The sequence below is a fragment of the Oreochromis niloticus genome, linkage group LG5 (assembly GCF_001858045.2).
Source record: "Oreochromis niloticus isolate F11D_XX linkage group LG5, O_niloticus_UMD_NMBU, whole genome shotgun sequence".
NCBI lineage: Eukaryota > Metazoa > Chordata > Actinopteri > Cichliformes > Cichlidae > Oreochromis > Oreochromis niloticus.
Genome location: NC_031970.2, coordinates 30,728,063 through 30,750,546, shown reverse-complemented (window position 1 = coordinate 30,750,546; position 22,484 = coordinate 30,728,063). Strand labels below are relative to the sequence as shown.

Below are 22,484 nucleotides of genomic sequence, written 5' to 3'. Positions count from 1 at the left end.
AAAGAGTCAGAACTTACCAGCTTTGGACCTGCCAAAAGCTGACAATTCTTCACTTTCCTTTCAAGTCCTAATTCATCAATTAAGGCCTAATGAGATAATAAACCTCTAAGAATTTTACAGCGAAACGAGAGCTAAACTTTTGCAAATGCCGCAGATGGGATTTAATTTCCCAGTGTTTGTCTTTTTGCTGCAAGGTTTGTATATACTTCTTGTCACCTCTTAAAATCAACTGAGGGCAGGCCGAACTTTTGCATATAAATGTAACCCGTCACAAATGACTGCGCTAGGGGAGAAAAAGCAATTCATGAAATAACAAATGGAAAGCAGAGTTTGTCTACGGCGAGGTGTTCCTACTGTAAAAGAGAGCGGGGACCCATTTTGTGAGATTTGTTTAATAATTCAGCACGGCCTTAAACCAATTCACTTCAAATGCCCAGATGGTATTTTTATTAGGCAAATGCTCCGTACTTGAAAGAAATAATTTCCTCGCCTTCCAAAACTGGCAGGGGTACCTTCAAGTCATGAGGAATTCACTGTGAGGAGAATCAGTCGTGCATGTCTTAAGGGTCCTAATTCACCAAAACAGTAATTTCATGGATGTATCTGTGCTAATGCCACAGAGGCAGATTGAAAATTAGTGCTTTGTAGAGCCATAAGTAAGATAATCTGAGCAGAAGGATGGATGTGATCTTCCTTACTGTGTCACTCTGAGGGGAAGTCGCACGGTCAGGCCATGGACATGTTATGAACAGTGCTGTGTTTGACTAATTAGGTTTAAGTGTCGACATGTAGCCTCGTCAGCCATCCGAATGAAGGGAAACTATTCAGACTTCAGGGAAAAAAAGTCTTTTTCCCCGGAGGACCTTCTATGATTTGGTTTTTTTTTGTTTTTTTTTTACAAGTAAGACTTGTTGTTTATTGCACAGGGTGTAAGTTTAAATCCTTGTCATACAGTTCCTCTGCCAAGATTTCCAGAGTATAATAAAAGCATAAGCACAATACCCTGAAGAGAGATGAGTGGAGTGTACTTCTCATATCTCTGACCTTAAAAAATCCTGCCCTCTGGACAGAAACACCAACTGAGCTGTAGTCAACTACACTAGGAGTACTTCCTAATTATCAGCCTCAAGCAGTTTGTTTTGAAGATACCATTTAAAGGAAAGAAACCGAAGAAGAAGAAAAAAAACCCTGTTCAGAGACCAGGTTTTTCACAATACGGAACGAGTAACTGAAAATAAAGGAGTATGGAAATGAATGGCAGGGACAGGGGCTGTGTTGATTGACCCTGCAATACTGTCCTATTCCTTTTGATGAGATTAAATTGTCATGACCTCTCAGATATGGAAATTGAGGCACCGATGTGAGGCTTCGGAAATGTCAACATTATTAAACCAGTTAAAGCACTTAAAGGTGCAGTTAAGTCATTTCTCCTGCATTTTTTTGACTTCTGCACAAAAGCTAAATATGTATAAGTTTATTATACTGTATGTTAATTCTAAACTTTATTAATAATATAAGCTCCCAAAATGGAGTAAGACATTTAATCCTGGTGCCAAATTTTATTTTGTTGCAAATTATTATTATGGAAAATGGTCATTAGGCTAAAGTAGTCACCTTTTTTAAAAAATAAAATATGAAGACCTATAACTGGAAATGATTTATAGAGTTATAGACATATTTCCTGTAGGTGATCACAGAGGCTCCTGATTCATTGTACTATTTATTTGAACCTTTCACTCACAATCAAAGTCTTATCCCGCAGTGGCCTATCACAGCTGCTTTAATAAAAAGCTAATATCTCGGGGGCTCTTGCTATACTTATACTGTGGATCAGGGGCAGAGGGGGTAAGTGGTGTGTGAAATAGACTCCAGTTAGCTGATGGACATATGAAAGGGCTCGGATGGTTGGTTGTCACTCACACAGCCAGAACCGCTTTTGCTCCATCTGAAGTTTTAAAAAAAAATATGAATCTAAATTGGCTGGAAAATGCATTTTTCTACCAATAGATCCCAGAAGTGGCACGGGGCATCATCACACAGAGTCATTCGGAGCAGAGACGGTGCACACCGCCTTGCCTGCTCCGCCGTGCGGTAGGAGGGGTTGTAGTGACGCTGTTATCCAATGGGCACCGGCTTCCTCCGGACGGAGCGCAGCATCTCTGTCTCAGCGGCACTTTTGCGCCAGACAAGTACGGTCGGCGTCTCACTCAGCAGTGGAGAAGAGGAAGACAGCGGTCCGGGAATTACTGAGGTGTATTTGGCGAAGAAGACTCATCTTTTCCTCTTTTTCCCCCCACCAACACGCGGGTTTTGCAAAGATGAACGCTGGCTGCGTCATCTTGGCGTGCACCTTACTTGTGGGCGCATCCTCGGTAAGATGAGTTAATTTCTACACGTATAGTCGCCCTAACAGTACGGTGGAAGTGCTGCACTGCTGTAATGCTTACTTCGGTTTTTGCAGCGCGCTGCAGGGGCGCTCGAAAGTGGCCGTTAACGGATCAGCTTTTGCGCTATGATGGCAACACGATTTGTGTAACAGAATCCCGTGTGGCCCATTTGAAGTTGGTAATTATGTCGGCTCTCACTGCAGTGGAAAAGTCACTGATAACTCTTCGCTTGCCTCCACATCCTGTCATCCACATAAACTGCAGTGCATTATTGCAGAGGACAGTGGTTTCCAGAGGGGCTTCTCGTGCTGCTGGCTGCGATCAACTTCGTTTACGCACGTTTACGCGCTCTAATGTCTTCTTTTGTTTTGAGTTAAGGGTTTAGCACTTAATTACGGACTTCGATTCAAGAGGCAAATGAGCAACAGTATAAATAGTTTTTTTTTTTTTTTTAATATCCAAACTCAGTCAAATGATGTACTTATTATTATGGGGTTTTGTTGAGGTGTGCTGATAGCAAAGCCGAGTTAGGGGGAAAAGTGCAGTATATTTCTTTAGAGTACCATTGATGGTGCGATGAATAAGGTGCATCGCTGGGAGTGCATTCTTCCTCCCTTCTGGATAACGTGAGCCTACGGCTGTCTGTATGTCAGCTATATATTTAAATGCATTTGGCTTTCACACATGCGCACAGACTTCAATCAGCGTGCAATGTATATATTGCATGTTTGAACATTTCCAGCTAGTCATTCTCACCATCTTTCTAATGCTTATTAGTCCTGCCACTTATATCACTTTTCTTTGAGTTCCGTTATACTCACAATGTGTGGATCACATTATTGCCTTAATGATGATGATTATGGTCCTTGAAATAGTGTGTCACGCATTCAGGGTGTAGTCCACCTCTTATGCTCCTGCTTCTCTAAATAATATGTAGATGATAAAGTAGGTAAAGATGGATTAAAGTAATTTATTTCCTTTTAATTCCTAATCTAAGTATTTCCTGTGAAGCTTGATGTATCTTTACAGTGAGTCTAAGCAGGTGCCTGCAGCTCCAGAGTTAGATTTCCACACTGTGACGGTCTGAATTTCAACGTGCTGTAGTCTGAAACAAATCATTCACTGTGGCAAGAGAGACTGTGAGATTCAATATCAACTCAAAGAGGCCGTGAGATCAGCTTGTGACCCTGGTGGCTGCAAGTCAATTTGCCAATCTTAACAGGCTGCCTTGTTTTATTCCTCAGGGGAGTAAGGCAGGCCAGCCCCTCAAACCCCCGTGCAGACCAGGCTTCTCCCAGAACTTCTACACGGTGATTGTCTCAAGAGACGTACTGCACGGCCAGAGCATTCTTAAAGGTAAGCCTGCCGCTGCTGGATCTCATTTACCGTCTGATGATAGTTTCTCTTCTTGGCCCAGATGTGTTCCTGACTTCATAGTGTGATCGAATGAGTAGGTTTGTGTATACTTTTGCGAGTGGTAGAAGGAATATATTGTGGTGCGCGAATGACTTCCGACAACGCAAACTTGCCTGGGCAACCTAAGAAACCCATCTCGAGCACAGGGATATCATTTTATAATTAAGCAGAAGGCTTGGGGGGAAAAAATCTCGCCATGCCATTAAAAATGATGACGGTGTGTGTGTAACGCATTCTGTTCAAGAGTTTCCATGTGGTGTGACGGCGTATTGATGAATGAACAACTGCTTTACACTGCTGTAGTAAAAACAACACATTTGTTCTTTGTTTGATTGACTAAGCAGCGAGCTCACAGAGCAAAAATAATCTAAATAGCTTCTTCCCTTTTCTGCACGTTGCAGCTGGAAAGCTCCAAACTTTCTTCTTTTCTTTCCGCTTTTCATTGTAATATGTTTTCCGTCCCTTTTTTTTCTTTCTGTTTTTTAGAGGAATTCAATTCTGTTGTTGCTCGCTCCATTTCTTTTCAGTGTAGGCAGTGTACTGAATCTACAGAAGTTCATCTCCTGCCATTTAAAGGATGCTGCTTTTTCTTCAGTGTGTCTCTTCTGTTTGCTGGTGCATCCTAACCATATTGAAAATGAATCCCCCCCAGCCATATTCCTGTGTCCCAATTTGCATAACTGACAGATAAACAGCACCTTTGACATTTGCTGGATGTGCTTCTATAAAACAGAACTTCAAAAATTCTAGATGATGAAATTACCCCCAAGACGAGAAGAGAGGAGGCCGTGAAGTTATATTACTTCGGTATTTTGAGCATTGCGAAGCTGCACCAAGTTCCTGCTATGAGAGTTCAGGGACTTGGTTTTTAAATTGGGCCCAATATTTGGGTTGTTTCACATTTTCTTCTCGTTTTTTCTCGCCCGTTGCAACTTACATCACTGTTATTCATACTTGTGGGTAACAGCTCAACAGCAGTGTACAATAAGCTTACCTCTCCCCTGACACTTTGCCTTTATAGCCGAATATTTGTCTATTGTTACGTGAAATGCTATTTGCCAGGAGGAAATGACATTCTCATTGTAACAGCTGTTCGAGCATTTTCTGACTGCAAGGAAAACAACTGAATTATTCTGGAGGTTATTTTGTTATTTAGGTAGCTGACAAGGACAGTGCAGCTGGTCAGTGGGGAGCCAGTTTGCCTGAAGGGGCTCAGGGCTCAAGGTTTCAGCCTGTTTAGAAATGGGCTCAGGCATCCTCACTGACCCAAGCAGTATTAACGGAGAGTGATATGTATCCAGACAGATATTGTATGTCAATTCCTCCTTTATGTTTGTGGGTGTCTCGGGGTGTGGGGGTGTTACATGCATGCGATTCAGCCTGGTGTACACATTAGCTGACGCTTGAATTCGAGAAAATGTCACAGCAACGCTCAGCTGCATTAGTTTGATGTATCTTACGTGGTGCGTCAGCTCCGGCTTTGATCCATATTGCCTTTGCTTCGAGTCTCCGTCTCTCACTGTGTCTGTCTGCGTTTGTTCTTGTTAAAAATCAATCTGAGAACCATATTGTCTTCCTCAAAACTGCCATTCCAAAGGATATAGTTGCAGCAGCTTAAGTTCTCATGCACTGCCTAATGTGATGTGGCTAGCGTTACTTAAGGACTGCATTATATACAGTGGGACACAACGTGGGAGGAAGTCTTTAATAATAATGCCACAATGTATAACCTGAATCTGTCACTTACCAAAAAAAAATAAAAAATAAAATATGAATGGATGTAGAATGAAATTAAAGGAGAGGCTGGGATGCTCAAGAGCTGGCTATGGGGGTTGCTGGACTACTGAGGTCTGTGTGGCTGTTGTCTCCCTGGAGAGATGGACAGTGAGCAGTTGAGGAAAGGACCAAAAAGCTTTGGCCCAGCAGGTGCAGTGTGAACCAGGCTTCTGTTTCCAGTCACTGAACAATATATGCGCCTCACCTCTTTTCATGCTGAGGTTGCAGGGGGAGTTGTTTTTCTTCTAGTTTATTGTTTTGATGGTGTGTGGGTAGTTTGGCAGGGCTACACAGTATTTTCCTGTCAAATTCATTAACAACAACCTTTTGAAATGTTTTTCTTGACATCGTAGATGCATGCGTGTGGCCATTTATGTCTGACCAAGACCCACAGCGTTTGCTTAAATGTCCAAACTGGTGTCCTGTAACACTTTCTGTTACTGTTGACAGTTTTCAAATGCACACATGCAGTAATTAAAACAAATGGGCTACCTCAAGGAACCCACTGATTTTTAAAAATCTATTTCAGTATAGACCAACAAAAATATAAATTGTAGCGTTTCTTTTAAAGATTTGGATCCGCTTGCAGGGCCACTGCTAATCAATACAAAGATATTCAGGGTGATAACCTTTATCCTGTGAAGAAACAGTGTGGTCTGTTCCAGAATGAAAATGACACCATACATAGGGTGTGAGGGATATATCATATTCTGTGGGATTGGCAAAAACAGATCGCAACCTAAGTGATCACCAGATATCAGACCAACATGTTAGACACTGTCTCTCCCACCTTTGTCAAAACAAACACACACACATCGGAGTTTGGGGTCTGTTGGGGTTTCCACCTTTCCAAGAGAGGGCAGCATCTCATGACCCAACACTGTCCTAGAACATCTTACGCTCTGTTAATGTTTCACTCATCTGTACGCACATGTAGTCTATTTTATTTGTGAGGATTAAAGAAATAACGTAGAGTAAAGGTTGAGTGAGGTAGCCACACTTGAACTGGCAGTTCAGCAGAGTTCACATTTAATGCCTTTAAGCCATAGCCTATCAGGGGACTCCAAGCTGCAATTCTATCTGCATTGGATGCTTTAAGAGTCCATGAGGGAGGGGAGTTTTCACAAGCCACAAAGGATTGTGTAACCCTTTCTTTATTGGAATCTATTTGGCATCACCCTATATCTCACAGAGAGTCTTCAGGAGTGTCATGTTTCCTCCTCACTATTTCATTTGTGGAGTCCTGCAGAGGTAAAACTGGAATATTCACAAATAAAGAAGGTATAATAATATTTTGTATTGCAGTAATACCCTTCTTTTCTCAATATTATGATATCTCAGATTTATCTGTATTGGTCATGATTATTATGTTGGGAATGAGAATGAATCAGTATAGTGCAAGTTTCTTTCTGGATTTGACAAAATAGAAACCAATAGACACTCTCAACACATTCTGCCATTGAAACTTGTCAGCATTGACTGTTATTATTGGTATGGTTTAATATCCTTGCTCCTTTTCTGTACTTCCTCCTGTACAGTACAGTGCAAAAGTCCCGAGCCACCCCTCTCCTTTCATGTAGTCTTCAGGAGTAGGTCTCCAGGCTTCTTGAAAAACACTCAAAGCTCTTCTTTGGATGTTGGCGGCCGTTTGTTCTGTTCTCTGTTGAGATGATCCCACACTGCTTCAATAATGTTGAGATCTGGACTCTGGGGAAGCTGATTCATGACTGTTTGTTCTATCCGGGTATGCTTGGGATCATTATCTTGTTGAAAATTGAGTCCATTGCCTATCAGATGTTTTCTAGGTGGTATTGCATGGTAGATAAAAACCTGACCTTACTTTTATGTGTTCTGAACTCCTTTAATTTTGAAAAGGTCCACATAACCACTGGCTGAAATGTAACCCCAAACCATGGGAGAGCCTCCACTGTTTTTTACAGATGGCTGTAGATCCTCACTGTTTATGTCTCCCCTGACCTCCTCCATGCACAATGACAAAAATTTAGAAATTTCAAATTTGAATTCATCACTCCATAAGACCTGTGGCCACTGAGTTTTAGTTTTGCAAAGTGCCTGAAGATACAATTTAAAACAGGTTCTTTGCCAACTTGTTTGCTTTGTGTGCACAAATCCCTTGAGTTTAGGTTTTTTTGTAATGAATTCATAAAGGATTCATATTTCAGTCCTAAGTTGCTTTAAAATAAGAAACAAACAAACAAACAAACAAAATCCTCTGACAATGGTCAGGTACAAGGACTGGACTGAGAATGAGCAAAAAAGCAGCCAATGCCCAAAGGAAAAATTTGAAAGACCTTCAGAAAGCCTGGAGAGCTATTACTCAAGACCACTTTAATATATGACAAGAAAGTCTGGCTCCTCGGAAGCAAAATATAAAGAAATGACGGGTGCCTCCAGACTTTTGCACAGTACTGTAGGTAAAGTGAAATGTCTGCTCAAGTACTGAAAGGTCATTGTAGAAGTGCAATGCATCATTCAGTGTCCTCTTAAAACATTTTTCACTGGCTGAATAGGTTAAAAAGGCTGTTATTGCTTTGAGGTTGACCACAGAAGACCTTTGTTTAACTAAATCACAAATCTCTGCGCTGCCGCAAAGTTGTGCTGAATAAATCATCCCATGCTCTCGTGGATAGGTTTATCTGAGGCAGGGTCAGGATTGGAGGGGAAGGCAGTGGCACGCAGGCGAGCAGACAGGCAGGCCCTGAGTCGTGGTCCGTGCAAATTCCCACTGTGGGCAGATAAGCCGTGAAAAGAAATATTCCAGTGATTGCACATCACTGTGTAAACCATCACCCCGCTCCAAGAGCCGGACCAGTCACCTAGGAACACGCACAAGGGGGATGTGGTCTCAGCACAAAAGAAATTGATTTGAAATACAGTTCAGTCAGGACGGTGTCTCTTTAAGTCACTGTGAGAGCATACTTGAAAAGACAATAGTGATGACTTTTGCCATTCCAGCAGCACAGTGAACACCGCATATTTCTCCCTGTGTTGGCAAGATTTGATGGATTCAGTAGATTCCAAAAAATCATATTTTTAAGCCTCACACTGAAGAAGACCACTTTATTGTGGGCAAAGGAAAAATAAAAGCACAGTGATGAAAACTCATTGTTTGTGGGATAAAAACATCAGGATAGACGTGCGCTTTATAATGTCATTGGCATGTTTTCACTTCCCCTAGACGATGAACTCGGAGATGAACTCGGTTATGAAAAAATATAATCCACAATAAGATGTCTTTCCTTGGTTCCTTCATCCCTGGGTTTTTAATTTAAAATTGGGTCTTGCGGTGCATACAGGAGAAAAATTAAACACACCGTTCCTTTAATCTAAAAGATTAATTTAAGGAGGATTCTGCCTTCATCAGCTATACGCTTTCAGCATGGATTTCCTGTTGTTTAATTCCATCTCTAAAAGTTACACATACAGAATGGCTTGTAACATGACCCCAATTAGACTACAGCAGGAAAATCTGGCAAGGAGCCATATCTGCTTTGAAACAGCCAGCTCAGCGTTTACTCTAGCGTGGAGAACTTCTGACTCCTAACCTACTATCCAAAGTGACAGGGCTTTCATAAGTACGTCCAGACCCAAGAACTGGGGGTGAGTCGGGGGAGGAGGGGGATTATGTTTCCAGGCATTTGATAAGCGGAATGCCATTTTCCTTCTGACTCACGAACGTCTCTCTTGTCCTCCGGAGAGTCTTTCATCTCTGCAGCCAGGACCTGCAGTCTGTGGCGAGCTGATAGAATACAGGTACAGAAGATGAGCCACATCATTTCTCTTTATCTCGCCTGCCTTCTTACCAAACCAAGCTACGCTCCTATATCCCTCAAACTTCCTACAACATGACATACATGCTGAGCCAATTCCATCAAGCAAACCACCCAAGATAAAGTACAAGCCACAGCACAATGCTTTTTATCCTGTTTTGTAGTCATTTTCTCTTCGGAGGTAGTAAGTAAAAAAGGGGCTTTTGATAGATAGGAAACTGGCTGTCGGCAGAAATATCATCGCTAGGGCCTATTTGTGAATTTTAATAGCTCTAGTGGGCTGATCTTGACTGTGCCCCTCTTAACTGTATACTACTATTTGTTTAGTCTCGTGGTTAGTCACTGGGTCATGGCCTCTACTCTCATGGAGTTTCATTACAACACAGATAGCTTCATTGCGGTCCCGTATGATGCCCTCCGAGAGACGGCCGCGATTCATCTCGAGCTCCTTGTGTTTAGATGGCAATAAGCTGTCAGAGACAAACCCAACGCCTGAGACTCCTGCTGCATTTTAAGAGCACCGTGCAGTCTGTTTGGTGCGATTATGCAGTAGATCTACATTTCCTGACAAAATAGAGGTGAGCTAATTGTGCCCTGAATACCGACCTTCAAATGGAGCTAACCACGATATTATCAGACCTGTGATTGCATCTGAAAGAGCTGGCGGCCGTGGGTTAAATCATAGAGTGATTATAAAGAAAAAAGGGAGAACTAGGCACTTCTGATGGTGTTAGCCAAAAAGAAGTCCTTGGCAAGGGATTAGCGGATAAGAAATGAGGCTGTGTTGAACGGAGAACTGGAGACTTTACTACTGTATTTCAGGAGTTGAGACAAGGGCAGATTTACAGAAAAATATTCATGGGAAAAGTTTTAAGTATTTCTCAGAAACTATTTCCAGATTACACTTTGACCCTCCTCAGTAGTTTTTTTTCGCACGTTATCAAAGTAGTTTTCTGAAGACGTGACCATTACCTCCATCGCTCATCTCCTTGTCTTCTGGGAATCCTATTTGCATTTGTTATTGAAAACCTTTTTAATTGACCACCTTTGCTCACAATCAATGTGTATTAGCCCTTTGCATCTCAGTGCACTTTAACGATCTGTGGCCTTGATTAAGACTCCTTTTTTGTTGCAGGGCAGAAACGAACCATTATCCCACTAGGAGACCTCTGTTTCACCTTTTAGCTGCAAGTGTAACCCAGAATGTAGCAGTTCATTACTGAGGTTTTTTTCCCCTCCTGCCCTCTGGGCTTGCTGGATTTACATTCATCTAAATACAAATCAGGTGTTCAGTATTGAAGCGGTGATTCTTTAGCTGAAATTATTTGCTTGCATGTTATTATGCGTGTTTGTATTATTATGACAAAGAACACTTGAGTGTTATTTCAATGGATTATTGGATAGATAATAGTGATTACAATTAATACTACACTAACCCAGCCAACGAGTCGGAAAAGAAGGGAGTGAGAGCTCAGTGCAAGCCTTGTCTGCTTGAAAATAATGTGGAAAAGCTCCATTTGAACCGATTTTCTGTTTTTGTTACCCGTCGGAAATTGTGCCTTTTCAAAGTCGTGATTGGCTTTGAGTCATGACAAACTTTCTTTTCTTTTCCTCCTTAGAAATGAAATCTGTTTGGCAATAAAAACCTGAAATTCATGTACTGTAGACCACATATATTCTCTAGCTGACCCCTGTGAAGTCGTGCTTGAATGTTTAGCGTCGTCTGTGCCACTTCTGAGATTGTGTATGTCTGTAATTACTCTGGAGTGGATCTCGTTCAGAGGAGATGATTCGCCAGTCTTCGCACTCATTCAGCGCCTCTCCCGGACACCAAGAAATCAAGTGGAGGATGAGAGTTAGAAAGATAGAGAAGAAGGAGATGGAGGTTGAAAAACAGCATTCTTAAGCACCATCTTTCAAACGAGCTTTTTGTGCACTTTTGAAGGACACCATAACATTTCCATCACCTCATCAAGTTGCTGTTTTACAATACGTGTTTACTGTTGTCTACCTACCAGAACTCTCTGGTAGGTAGACAACCATGCCTCCCTGTTTTCTTGCCCCTCCTCCGCTCTCATGCCTGTGTCAGGGGCTCAAAGTGACTTATGGCTTCTCAGTTTCTTGGTGAATTATGGCCAAGAAGTTTGACCTTGTGCCGCCACTTGACCTCACATGTCCTCCAACAGTCATATCCCCAGTCCAAAGCACTGAAAGAGATGAAGAACATGGCCCAATCAAAGTGATTTACATCGGGCTAGACTAAACGCATAGATCCTTCTAAGCTGCTAGTCTGTATTGCTCTGTACAGCCATTTCAGAAGCTATGGGGCTTTTGCTTTTCTATCGCCTTAATTAAAAGACTACACTGTCAAGATGCCTTTGTTCTACAAACTCTAATATCAAAAAGGTCCCTCGCCCGAGAGAGGTTTGCACTCTACTTTTTCCTTTGGATTAATTCAGCTTGGAATCTATATTTGATCAGGGCACTCGCATGGTCTTGTTTTTGCTATATTCTCTGGTTCATTTTTTGTTTAATGGGTAAACACACAGTATATTTTGTGTACTAGCGTGTCTGTGTGTTTGTAGGCAGCGCTCCATCCAGAGGGTGATTATCTTAAATGGAGAAATTAAAGGATTACAAATCAGCCCTGTAATCCAGCTGTCAATCTCATGGCTCATTAGTAAGCAAAGGAGAGGGATGAGGGAAAGACAGAGATATGCGGCACACTGTGAGAGAGGCATACCTGTTTTATAGTGCTAAATCTGACAGTCAGCCAGAAAGGAATGTTGTCTGCGTTTTTCTGTTAATTAACAACTTCCGTTGCTTTTCATTACCTTTAGAAAGAAGGATTCTTATCACTGTGATTTTGACTGCAAAATTCAATTTGTCACCTGCTGTGCAAATGTGAAAACATTTTTTTTGCATATTTGGTAAAACATACTAAATTAAAATAACATCTGTTAACATTTCGCTGTGACATTTCAAATAGAAAGTGTCAAATTTTTACGACCAATACTGATAAACAGATTTCAGTGATAAATAATATTTCCTGACATTTGCTACGTGTAGTTGTTTGTTGATTTGTTCACGTTCCGCTCTGCTCGGATCAGCTGCTCCAAAGACATGTTGCTAAAAGGGAGGTTGCCCTCTAGTGGACAAACTATGCATTATCGACACTCATAACATGGTTGAAGGGTGTTTCTACAATCTTTACGTTTTAAATTTTTGTATTACTTGTCAGAAATATAATCCAGATCTTGAAATATGCAAATGTTAGTTGATGATATTCGGATAAATTAGCTGGGCTCTAATTTTTAATCATGTTAAACTGTCTAATATAGTTTGTCGGTGTCGTGTGTTGTCTGGCACTGGTTCTGTGGGTTTTCGGGGTGGGGTGTCTGATTCTGGTGTATCTCACTTTTAATCAGTTTGGTGTTTTCTTACATTTGAAGGTTAGGGTGACGATTTGGGTCACTTGTGGTTTTCCTCAGCAGCTTTTGCACTGTGGCGTGGTGCATTGTCCTGCTGAGAGGAGGTGGCTGATCTGCATATGGTGGTGGTGGTGGGGGAACTTGGTCTGCAACAACATGTAGGTTTGGTGGTAACATCCACATAAATGCCAATGGCCCTCCAGATTTCCTAGCAGAACGCATTATAACAAGATGTTCAGTGTTACGCACCTCACTGTCAGTGGTTTTAATGTCGCTAAAGTTGAGTGCTGCTTCACCGTAGCTGCTATTCACAGTTGATGTACATACCGCGTATGTGTGTGTGCGTGCTGTAGATTAGCCTCGGAGTTAAAAGATATACAGCATCCAAACCATTTTTCACCAGGCTCTGAGGCACATAAAAGAAACAGTTTGGGAAACGATGGCACCATAAAAGAAAATAGAAACACAAATCTTGACTCCATCATGGAAGGAAGGGGGGAAATTACATTTCCTATGGCGGTGACGCGTTTTGGATTTGATTGTATCAATTTGCTGTCTATTTTGATCTAAAAAGAGGGCTCTGTGAAGGCTTATTTGCTCCTGCGCAGTTACTGTGAATACCCACTGCTGGGAACTATTCCTCACATAGTTCTTCTCATTTAATTTAACATTCCCTGTCATCTGTTTTTTATTCTAACATTTTTCATGGATTGTACTTCAGCTATGTATTTGTCTCAGTTTAAGTTTATTTAAACTTCACACCTTTCTACTTGCACTTGCGTATAATCTTGTAGTCACGATACAGACAAAGCGTCAAGGTGTGTTTCTGCTAAATTTGTGGCATCTTCTACTTTTTAAGCTGTGACTGGCTTGCTTTGCTGAAAAGATAATGTTGTTGCCACAGCACAGAGAATTTATTTAAACTTTCTGCACGCAGAATGTTTCAAAGAATTTATTCTGGCCTAGATTCAAGTGGCTGATTTGGAAATCCCAATATGAAGAAATGCTTCTTCCTGTTGTGATACAGATTTGATTGGGGAAGGTTGATGAATCTGCAAATATGGTTTGCTGACCAGAACAAACAAAAGAACTTAATCGATTCTGTATCCTGTATGCCCTCACTGCCAGTGTTAATGTCAGTGATGAATTATATTTTCCTTTGTTTTTATTACCGACTTTGTTTTCCTTCTGTGAACACATTATCTCTGCTGTCTATCTGTCTGATTTCCTCTTTCTCAGAATCTGAGGGAGCTAATCTTGCTATTACTGCTTCCTTTGTGAATCCAATTTCTCAAAACTTACTTGCCTGATTTATATTTAGAGCCAGAGTCAAGCAAAAGGATCAGGTCACATACACAAACGAACTCGCTCCCGTACAGTACTGCAGAGGTTATTTCATTAGTGCAGAGGTCCCTGTAGATGTTTGCAGAAATGTTAAACGTTCTATTAGCTTTGACCTCCCGATGGTTTCTTTTATACACAGCAATAATGCAGGTGGATTTGTTACCATTCTTCTGTGGAGAACAAAAAAGAGATTCATTACTGTTACATATACTGTTTGCACATTTTTTATGTATATTTGTGGGCTATGTGGACAGGCACACACAATTGGTGGCTTAAAGCTGTGAGCAGTTTAAAACCACCAGCATTTAACAGTCAGAAATCCACATGGAAAATCATTGTCATGCTAAAAATGTCCCAGGCTCGCACGTGAACATGTGTTTAGTTGTCTCTGCATAACAAAATGTAGTGTTTCAATATGTTTAAGTTTGACTTTAGGCAATTTATGCTTTATTTTTAGAGAGGCTGGTAATTTGCGGCACAACGAGGGAAAATCTGGGGTTGAGAACCCACTTTTTTTGATTGAAATGTGGGAGCAAATCAATATAGCCCTCCTTTTTCTGGCAGCATGCACTGCAGACACACGCTGGTAGCATCGATCACCGCTTCAGAAGAATCACAGTTTTCCTCTCTCGCTTTGCTCCGTCTCTCCGTCCGCCTCTCTTCCTCGCTCGTTCTCGTTCTCTTGTCTCTTTTCTCTCTGAAGCCTCGTTTAGGTTTTCAGATAAAAATAATAGCTCTGAGAACCAACAGCGAAGAGAGGGATGGAGGAGGAGGAGGGGCCGGTGGTGTTGGTGACAGTGTTTGTGCTCTGCGCCACAACCCAGCAGTAAGACAATAAGAGGCACTCTGACTAACTGTGGCCTCTGGGAATAGAAGCCTTCTTATTGCCATAAACAGCAATTTAGCCCGGGTAAAAGAAAAACGGATATTACTGTGTCATCATGATTACAGCCACCACAGGGCTGTGGCGAAGTGAATGATGGCTGTTTCGTCCAGGCATCTATTTAAATCCAGTGTCAAGTTTATAGCTGTGCAAACCGGTCTTAACATCAAGGCTAATCCGAATGATGACACGTCAGAGCTGCCACAGATAAGTGAAATATGGTCATGCGCTGGAGTTTGTTCATATTCCTCTTTGTTCAAAGCACAGTATTTATTACACTCTTGTAGTTTGCATACAACAGTTTATGTCTCTGCTTAAGCATGTCGCCTTGTGATTTGCAGCCTACAGGTTACTGTTGTCCTTTCTAATCTGGCTGTCTGAATTCTAGACCAGAGGACATGGAAGGCTTTGAACGGCTCCCTCAAAGTATCATTATGAAGCGGAGAGTTAAACGTCCTGCTTGAGTAAGCTCTCCTGCCCTGCAGGGCTGTAGACCTACTGCGCATAACTCACCTGTCATGAATAAACATGCGCCATCCATGGATTTCTGCTGGGTCTCCTGATTTCGCGTTATGATTCACAGCTCGATTTGCATCGCTGTTATGCTTTCCCAAGTTTATATTAAACTACAGAAGTACCATGTGATGCTCTGACCGCAGCGATGGTCATGGCTGTTATTTTTAACTGATGGCGTTACATGCTCGGGTCAGGTTCGGGGGCCCGTAGAGCTCATTATCGTAGAGCTAGGGTGGATGTTGGCAACAAATCAAGACCCTCTTCAACTTCAGCCCTGCAGCGTGTCAGATGAAATACGAGGAGGATGTCGGAGGAAGGCCTGAACATCACTGCAGTCGTATGTGATCCACATAGCAAGCCGCACAACTGTTTACTCTGACAGTGAGTAAAGGACTGGCTTGTTCTCATTCTTCAGTTTTCAGTGTGACAGCTGTATAAAGAAGATCATTGAAAAAATAAGACAAAAATCGTTGACGCCACATGGTTTTCCTTTTTAGTGCTAATTACAGTCACGTGCATGTAGAGACGTGGTTGCACTGTGGATTATGAGAGTGAGATTTGCATGTCTGATGAACTCGCTTGTTGAATCACCGCTATATTTCTTTTGTGCTGTTAACAGATTTTGAACTTTGCCCCATTCACATTTATCCTCACAGCTTTTTTTTCTTCACACAGGTCAGGTGGGTGTCATTTTAACACACACACACACGCACATACCCACATACGCACACACACACGCACACACACATACGCACAAAGCCATTAAAGGAAACAGCTGCAGGTGGAAAAGTTAAGCAGTTTTTACTCATAGTAGAATTTCAACTTAAAGCCCTACTTTGGGTTTTTACACGTCCTCTTTGAATGTTATCATCTCATTAAACGGCTGTTACGAGTGGTTATCGCTCCCATCTCTTATGATTGTGTGATTCAGTGCATGTTAAATCTCCACGGGGCATTTTGCACTGGCAACCTAGAAAATTGAGCTTTCTAAGCATAAGGTGAAACGATATATTTTAGCCCCTCCAAAACTGCCGCTCCACCCGATCCTACCCAAACTTAATGTTTACAATTTCGGTTTGCGAGGTGCAGCCAATGAAATGAAAGATAGCTTAAAGGAAGACTAATGTTAAAGGAAGAAATGGTGAAACTGCACTGCACGGTAACGAGGACTAAAATAATAAGGTTTATTTTGAGCTGTGAATCATTCAAAGCTTCTCTACTAGAGTATAAGAATAACAGTACAACAATAAAATCTACTTTAGCTTAAAAACTTAAAAACACAAGGAAGCAACATTAGTGTCTCTTTTAGAGTAAACACCCTTTCTTGCGTACGTTTCCAGCAACATGCGAAACCCCAACAAAGTGAGACAAGCTTCTGAGTCTGAAAGTAATAGCTGATAAGATCGATTGGTGGCCATTTAATTAGCTGATAGCATCTCATCCAAACCTGATGGCTTTACATCAGTAGCGTCATTGATAATGCAGGTTGGCTAACGTCTTAGCACGCGCGGTTTTCTGTTACAGCTACACAGGTGCACACATTCCAAAATGCAAATACAATTGTTTTTACTCTGTGGAATATTTTCACTCTCAGTACTGTCACTTCAGTCCTTATTCATGGTGCATATTAGCAAAATCTTGGCATTCATTTCTCATCTGCCATTAAATGGGTAGATGCAAAACACTAACTTTGTCCTGTTAATAGGCGCTAACGGTGACAAAACGTGAGCTGCAACCTTCCGGTACTTGTCGATGCACTTTTCACAATATTCTCTTAATCAAGAATCACCTCCAATCATTTACATGTTTTAATATGCAAAAGCCTAAACCACTTGTCACCATATTTTAAAAGCATCCAAGAGAAACCAGGGACATCTCAGACATGCAGACAGATTCTTATGTTAATGAATTAAGGCATAGTATAATGAAGTGTGAAGATGCTACTAAATTGGAGACACTCCCCACACTGAATAGATAGCCACACACACACTCAGACAAAGAGACAGAAAGAAAGCAAGACAGGATGATTTTATTTACTGCTGTAATTCTATCAAGCAAAGGCATCATCAGAAACGGGTCACACATGGGTCACGCACTCTCATCTCCTCTCTTCTTCTCTCCTCTCCTCTCCTCTCTTTCCCCACGGAAACCTTTTAGATCCAATTTGCAGTCGTCTTGTGCCCGTGTTGCTTTCTCTCCTAGCTTCAGAGTATTCACCAGCCTGAAGCTCTGTGTGAACTTCTCTTCACACTCTAGAGATTGTATCTGTCATTCTGGGAGGAGATGGAGCAAAAGGGGGATAAGATGTTGACAGGGGATGTCCCTCTTCACTATTCTATTGAATATATGACACGTGGCACGCGCACACTGTATAGTTCTGCGTGTGCGCGTAATATGTGTGTGCTTGGATGCTTGATCTTACCCCTATTTTCAATAATCTTGCCACACACCACCACAAGTCAGGAGCAGGGCCCTAGCAGGCTGCATTCTAAATACTCTCAAGGCTGGAGGCAAAGCAACATGAATTTCAATGAATTATTAAACAGGATTATTTATTTACTTCCTCCGCGTCCTGAACCACCTAACTGGCAAATCTACATAGCATTTTTTTTTCGAACCTGTGGCACATTTGTATGCATAATTTACTCTCGTGGCTGAATATTTTCTTTAGGATGCCAATTTTAGTGCGTTTTCCCTGCACCTTTGGGAATGCTATTTGAATTGGTGCACTCCTGAAATTCAAATGGACTTTGATTGTACATTAGGTTGTACTCAACTAGGTGAAGAGATTCATTGTGAAATGTCAGCATAATTTCTTCTGTGGTACTCACACAGTACCTGTCAATTTTGGTTTGTTTTAGATTAATGGCACTCTGTGAATCGAGTGGTATTGTGAGGTGGGCGGGTTTGTGCCATATTATGTGTGTGTGTGTGTGTGTGTGTGTGTTGGACTGTGTTGGCTGTAGGAGAAAGTCATGAATAAGCGAGCAGAGGACTGGAACCCTGCCAGCTTGTGAGACTCCGACGCACTGCAGATGAGCCAAACCTCCATCCATTCACATGGAGCGCTTCGTGTCGGGGTGATGACATTCTCCCACCGTCAGTGCGTTTGTCAGGATTTGTGCGTTTGTGTCGCAAATTCGCCTTCAAATTTCTCTTAACAGATATTGCGCCTTTTTAAAGGCATGGTTGAATATCAAAAGTAAACTTCATAAGCAGACAACCCTATGAAGAGTTAATGAGAAAATCTTGCTAATCCCATGGCAATCAGCCATATGTATTTATAAAGCCCTGCCTTGGGTCATTAACGGCACAGCACACATCAAACATGGCACCTTAATAAACAGCTACCAGCCCACGTAGAACTGAAGCTCAGAGTGTGTGACCTACGCAAATAGCGCACAGATGAAATATACATCAAGGAAAATCAGATGGCACCATCATCCCTGCTGTCTGAGCGTATTCCAGTGTGATGTTGAGTAGGTGTTAGGTCCAGGACAACCCGCCTAAAAGTGCAGGGATGAAGGGGAGAAGTTTGATAGAGAAGGATGCTTCTTATATCACTGGTTCGGCTGCAGTGTGAGCCTGAACTGTGACTATTTTGTATAAGGACTGAATTTGTTACGATTAATTAGACCCCTCAGGGATAATAAATGCATGCATTTGGTGTTCTTTCCTTATTGAGGAGCTGTTGTCGATTTAACTGTACTTTGATTACACACCTACATACTAAATGCTCTAAAAGAACAGTCCTTTCAGCTAGTCTTCATAATTAGCTTTGCTAATTATTTTTTTCACTTATGCATTTATGCTCACGTTGTGTTGCACATGGATGAAATGGAAATGCAAATGGATGCAGCCTAAATGTCCTCAGTGGTAGAATTTTTTAAAATATTTGACATTCACCTGTCAGATTGTTTTTTCATTTTGAAGTCATATTTTAAATGCAAGTTCAGAAGTCAAACTCGCTGTTCAAAGATATGCAAAATTCTGAGAGGAAAAAGACAAAAGTGGAGAACAAATTGCTTTCTCTTGGACTGGAACCCAGAAACCATGTTTCAGAGGGAGGGAAAAGGCACGGAAAGTCAAGAAGCCCTCCCACACAGAGGAAAAGCAAACTTGTGTACAGCTGTAGAGTAGCACATGACTTTCATCAGGTCCAAATGAAAAAGCTCACTGTAATAATCCGGCTTTGCGTTATAATAACGATGCATCGTGGGTATTTCTTGCATTTATACGGAATATAAAGATGAGACACTTCTATTTCAAGAAAATAGGCAGGTATGATGTTATCACAAGAAACAGTCCAGTGTTGCTATGAATAAAAGATAAAGTCGAAGCCTAACTGAGTTCTTTGGAAATCAGTTGAAACGTGGCTTTTGGATAGAAAATACTGCTAAAGAGGAAACTCGTAGAGCCACAGCTTGATGCTTTTTCCGTAAACAAAAGGTTTCACTGAAGTTGTTGAAAGCTTTTACAAAACTTGTAAAAAAAAAAAAATGTATGAACCCAACCGCACAGTTTTATTTCAGAGTAACGGCAGATCAGACTCTTCTCAGAAAACCACTCATTCTTCTACCTTTTTTATTTGTGCTCACATGCGGTAGCATCCTCTGCCCTCAGAATCTCACACTGACAAGTTTGTTTTCTATTGTAATTAGAAAAGTTTCTTCTTATCGTGACTTAAATGTTGCAGTAACCTTGTGTCATTATTACGAGAAAATAACTGTCCTTTCTTAGCCGTACACTGCTGTGTAGTTTAATCAAAGCTTCTTCAACCACCGCCTGCCACACAGTTGTTCAAGGGAAGGAATACGTTTCATCTGGCTGCAGAGTTTCGCACAGCTGGTGCAGAGAAGACCTCTGACCTCTACCTCTGTCTGACTAGGCGAGCCAGCAGGGTTCACATCATCGTCTCTTCCACATGTACAGTACGAGGTAGAGTGGAACCACGGGAAGTAGTTTGATGTGTGAGCTTCGCGTGATATATCCGATGATGCTGAGTGAGGGGGCTGGGCTTTGGCTGCGGCCTCCCGTGGGAGCTTCACCTCTGAACCACTTGCTCCCGAATGTCTTTTTTTGAAGTCCTGGGGGAAGGTTAAGTGCTGACAGTTATGTATAATGGCTTCCTCGGGTTATGTTATGTTTGGGGAAAGAGCTGTGCTGCGTTGTCATTTGTAGCCTTGTAAATGCTGTTGAATCACATCCAGCTGGGCTGAGGCTGAGTGCTGCAGTGCTCAGGTTACACGGCAAACATAATCATTAGAGAAACGGTACTATTCAGCCCGGCATTGTGCTGATGCGCTCTGACATAAGGATATGTGAGGGAAGTTGCATTAAAAAACCTCAGAGGGCACCTCCCTTTCATCACATGGCCACGCACTGCACCATCCACAGCAGGGTCTAAGCAGAGGAGGGCTGAGCTGATGACATGCTGTCGAATAGAAACAGAGTTTAAGAACTGAGCTGGGTTAACACAGGCGGACAACAGCATTGCGTCTGCTGCTGAGTATTCCTGCTCCTTTATCCAGCCTCTTTCACGCTCTTTTTTTTTTGTATACACTTTGCTTTTTCAATGTCTTCAACATCATTTTTCTTCTCGCTCTGCTCTTTGACATTTACCTCCCTCCTCATTACTCACCCGTCTCTCTGAATGCTCTTTGGTGTGGTCTCTTGTCTAGCTTGTGTTGAACCATCCTGTAATGCCTCTGCCTGTTTTATTTGTTTTACTGAATCAAGGCCACAACAGTGAGCTCTGACAGGCCTCTCCATCATGCTCGGTCTGGTGATTGATCTCAGATGGGCTTCATGAGACTAAGGACTTACGAAACAAACAAACAGCGTACGCACGAGATGCCCGTGAAGCGTTTTGCACACACAAACACACGCTGTCGCACCGTCGTACTTCTCCCGGCGATAGTTGACGTCAAGGTAAAAGCTAAACGGTGAAAGTGAAATAATTGAATTTCTATGCTGCCTGTTGTTTGATGGCGATGAAGCATTTTCCAGCACGTTTCGATGTTATTAGTTGTGAGGACTCACAGTAAAAGCCCTTTTATTCACACTTATTAAGATTAGCCTCCATCAGCACATTAGCATGGATGCAGTGGCTTCTTGGCAAGAGCTCTACATCTTACATCCAACTCAATCATTTATGCTGGCCAGTGTTGGTGTCCAGCACCGAAAGATGGCACATGGGGAGGGGGAAGGTGGGGGCAGCAGCCTGCTCCTCAGATGTCCTCAGTACATTGGTATAAATCATTATGGTTTTGAATAAATCCCATGTGCTGTGTATTACAATATTTCTTTAGAAATCTTTGGAAATTTTGTCTATGCAGTTCTGCACCTCTCTAAATCAGATAGCATTGATCCATCAAACCCTTTCAGCATCATTACCAAAGAGGAAACTTCTGCAGTTACCTCTGTTTGATTGCTACAAGAATGAAATGAGATCCAAACTGCACGGTGGCCTGCTTTCTTTTGCACACGGGGGCTCCATTGATAACAAATGATAACAGTGGATTCTCAGAAGGTTGTTTGAGCAAAACGGTCGGCTCATTCGACGGGCCTGCAGTGGCACAGCTGTCAGAGTCAGCACTGTATTGATGAGCATGTGCATACGGTGCAGGGGGTTTATGTCTCCTGTGATAGAGGAGACACAAACCCCCTGCAAAAGGTAATGAAAAGAAACGAGAGAGCCGCAGAGGGGTTGAGAGTCAGACTTGAACAAATAGTCCCGAGACAAAACACAGCGCGACTAGCCTAATTATTCACAAACACTTTGAAAACTAATGATCTGAGTGTTAATACTTTTTTCTGATTGAACTCAGTCCCACTTTCTCTTTAATTTTCTTGCTCCGTTCACTGATGCTCTTTGACCTTTGGCGTATTTCCTGCATAAACACATTCCATTAACAGCAAGTTACTTCAAGCAGATAAT

General features: G+C 41.9%; 1 protein-coding gene across 2 annotated transcripts in view; it reads left to right on the top strand.

Annotated features, from left to right (window-relative positions):
• Positions 1–2,091: 2,091 nt before the first annotated feature.
• cdh4 (cadherin 4, type 1, R-cadherin (retinal)) overlaps positions 2,092–22,484 on the top strand; it is a 207,712-nt gene continuing 187,319 nt past the window's right edge. The window contains exons 1-2 of one of the 2 annotated variants that reach the window (XM_013269909.2): positions 2,092–2,372; positions 3,632–3,743. In XM_013269909.2, coding sequence (XP_013125363.1) covers positions 2,319–2,372; positions 3,632–3,743 — 166 coding nt within the window. In that variant the 5' untranslated portion in view covers positions 2,092–2,318. The remainder of the gene's footprint in view (positions 2,373–3,631; positions 3,744–22,484) is intronic. The other variant, XM_005450214.3, reaches the window with a different exon arrangement.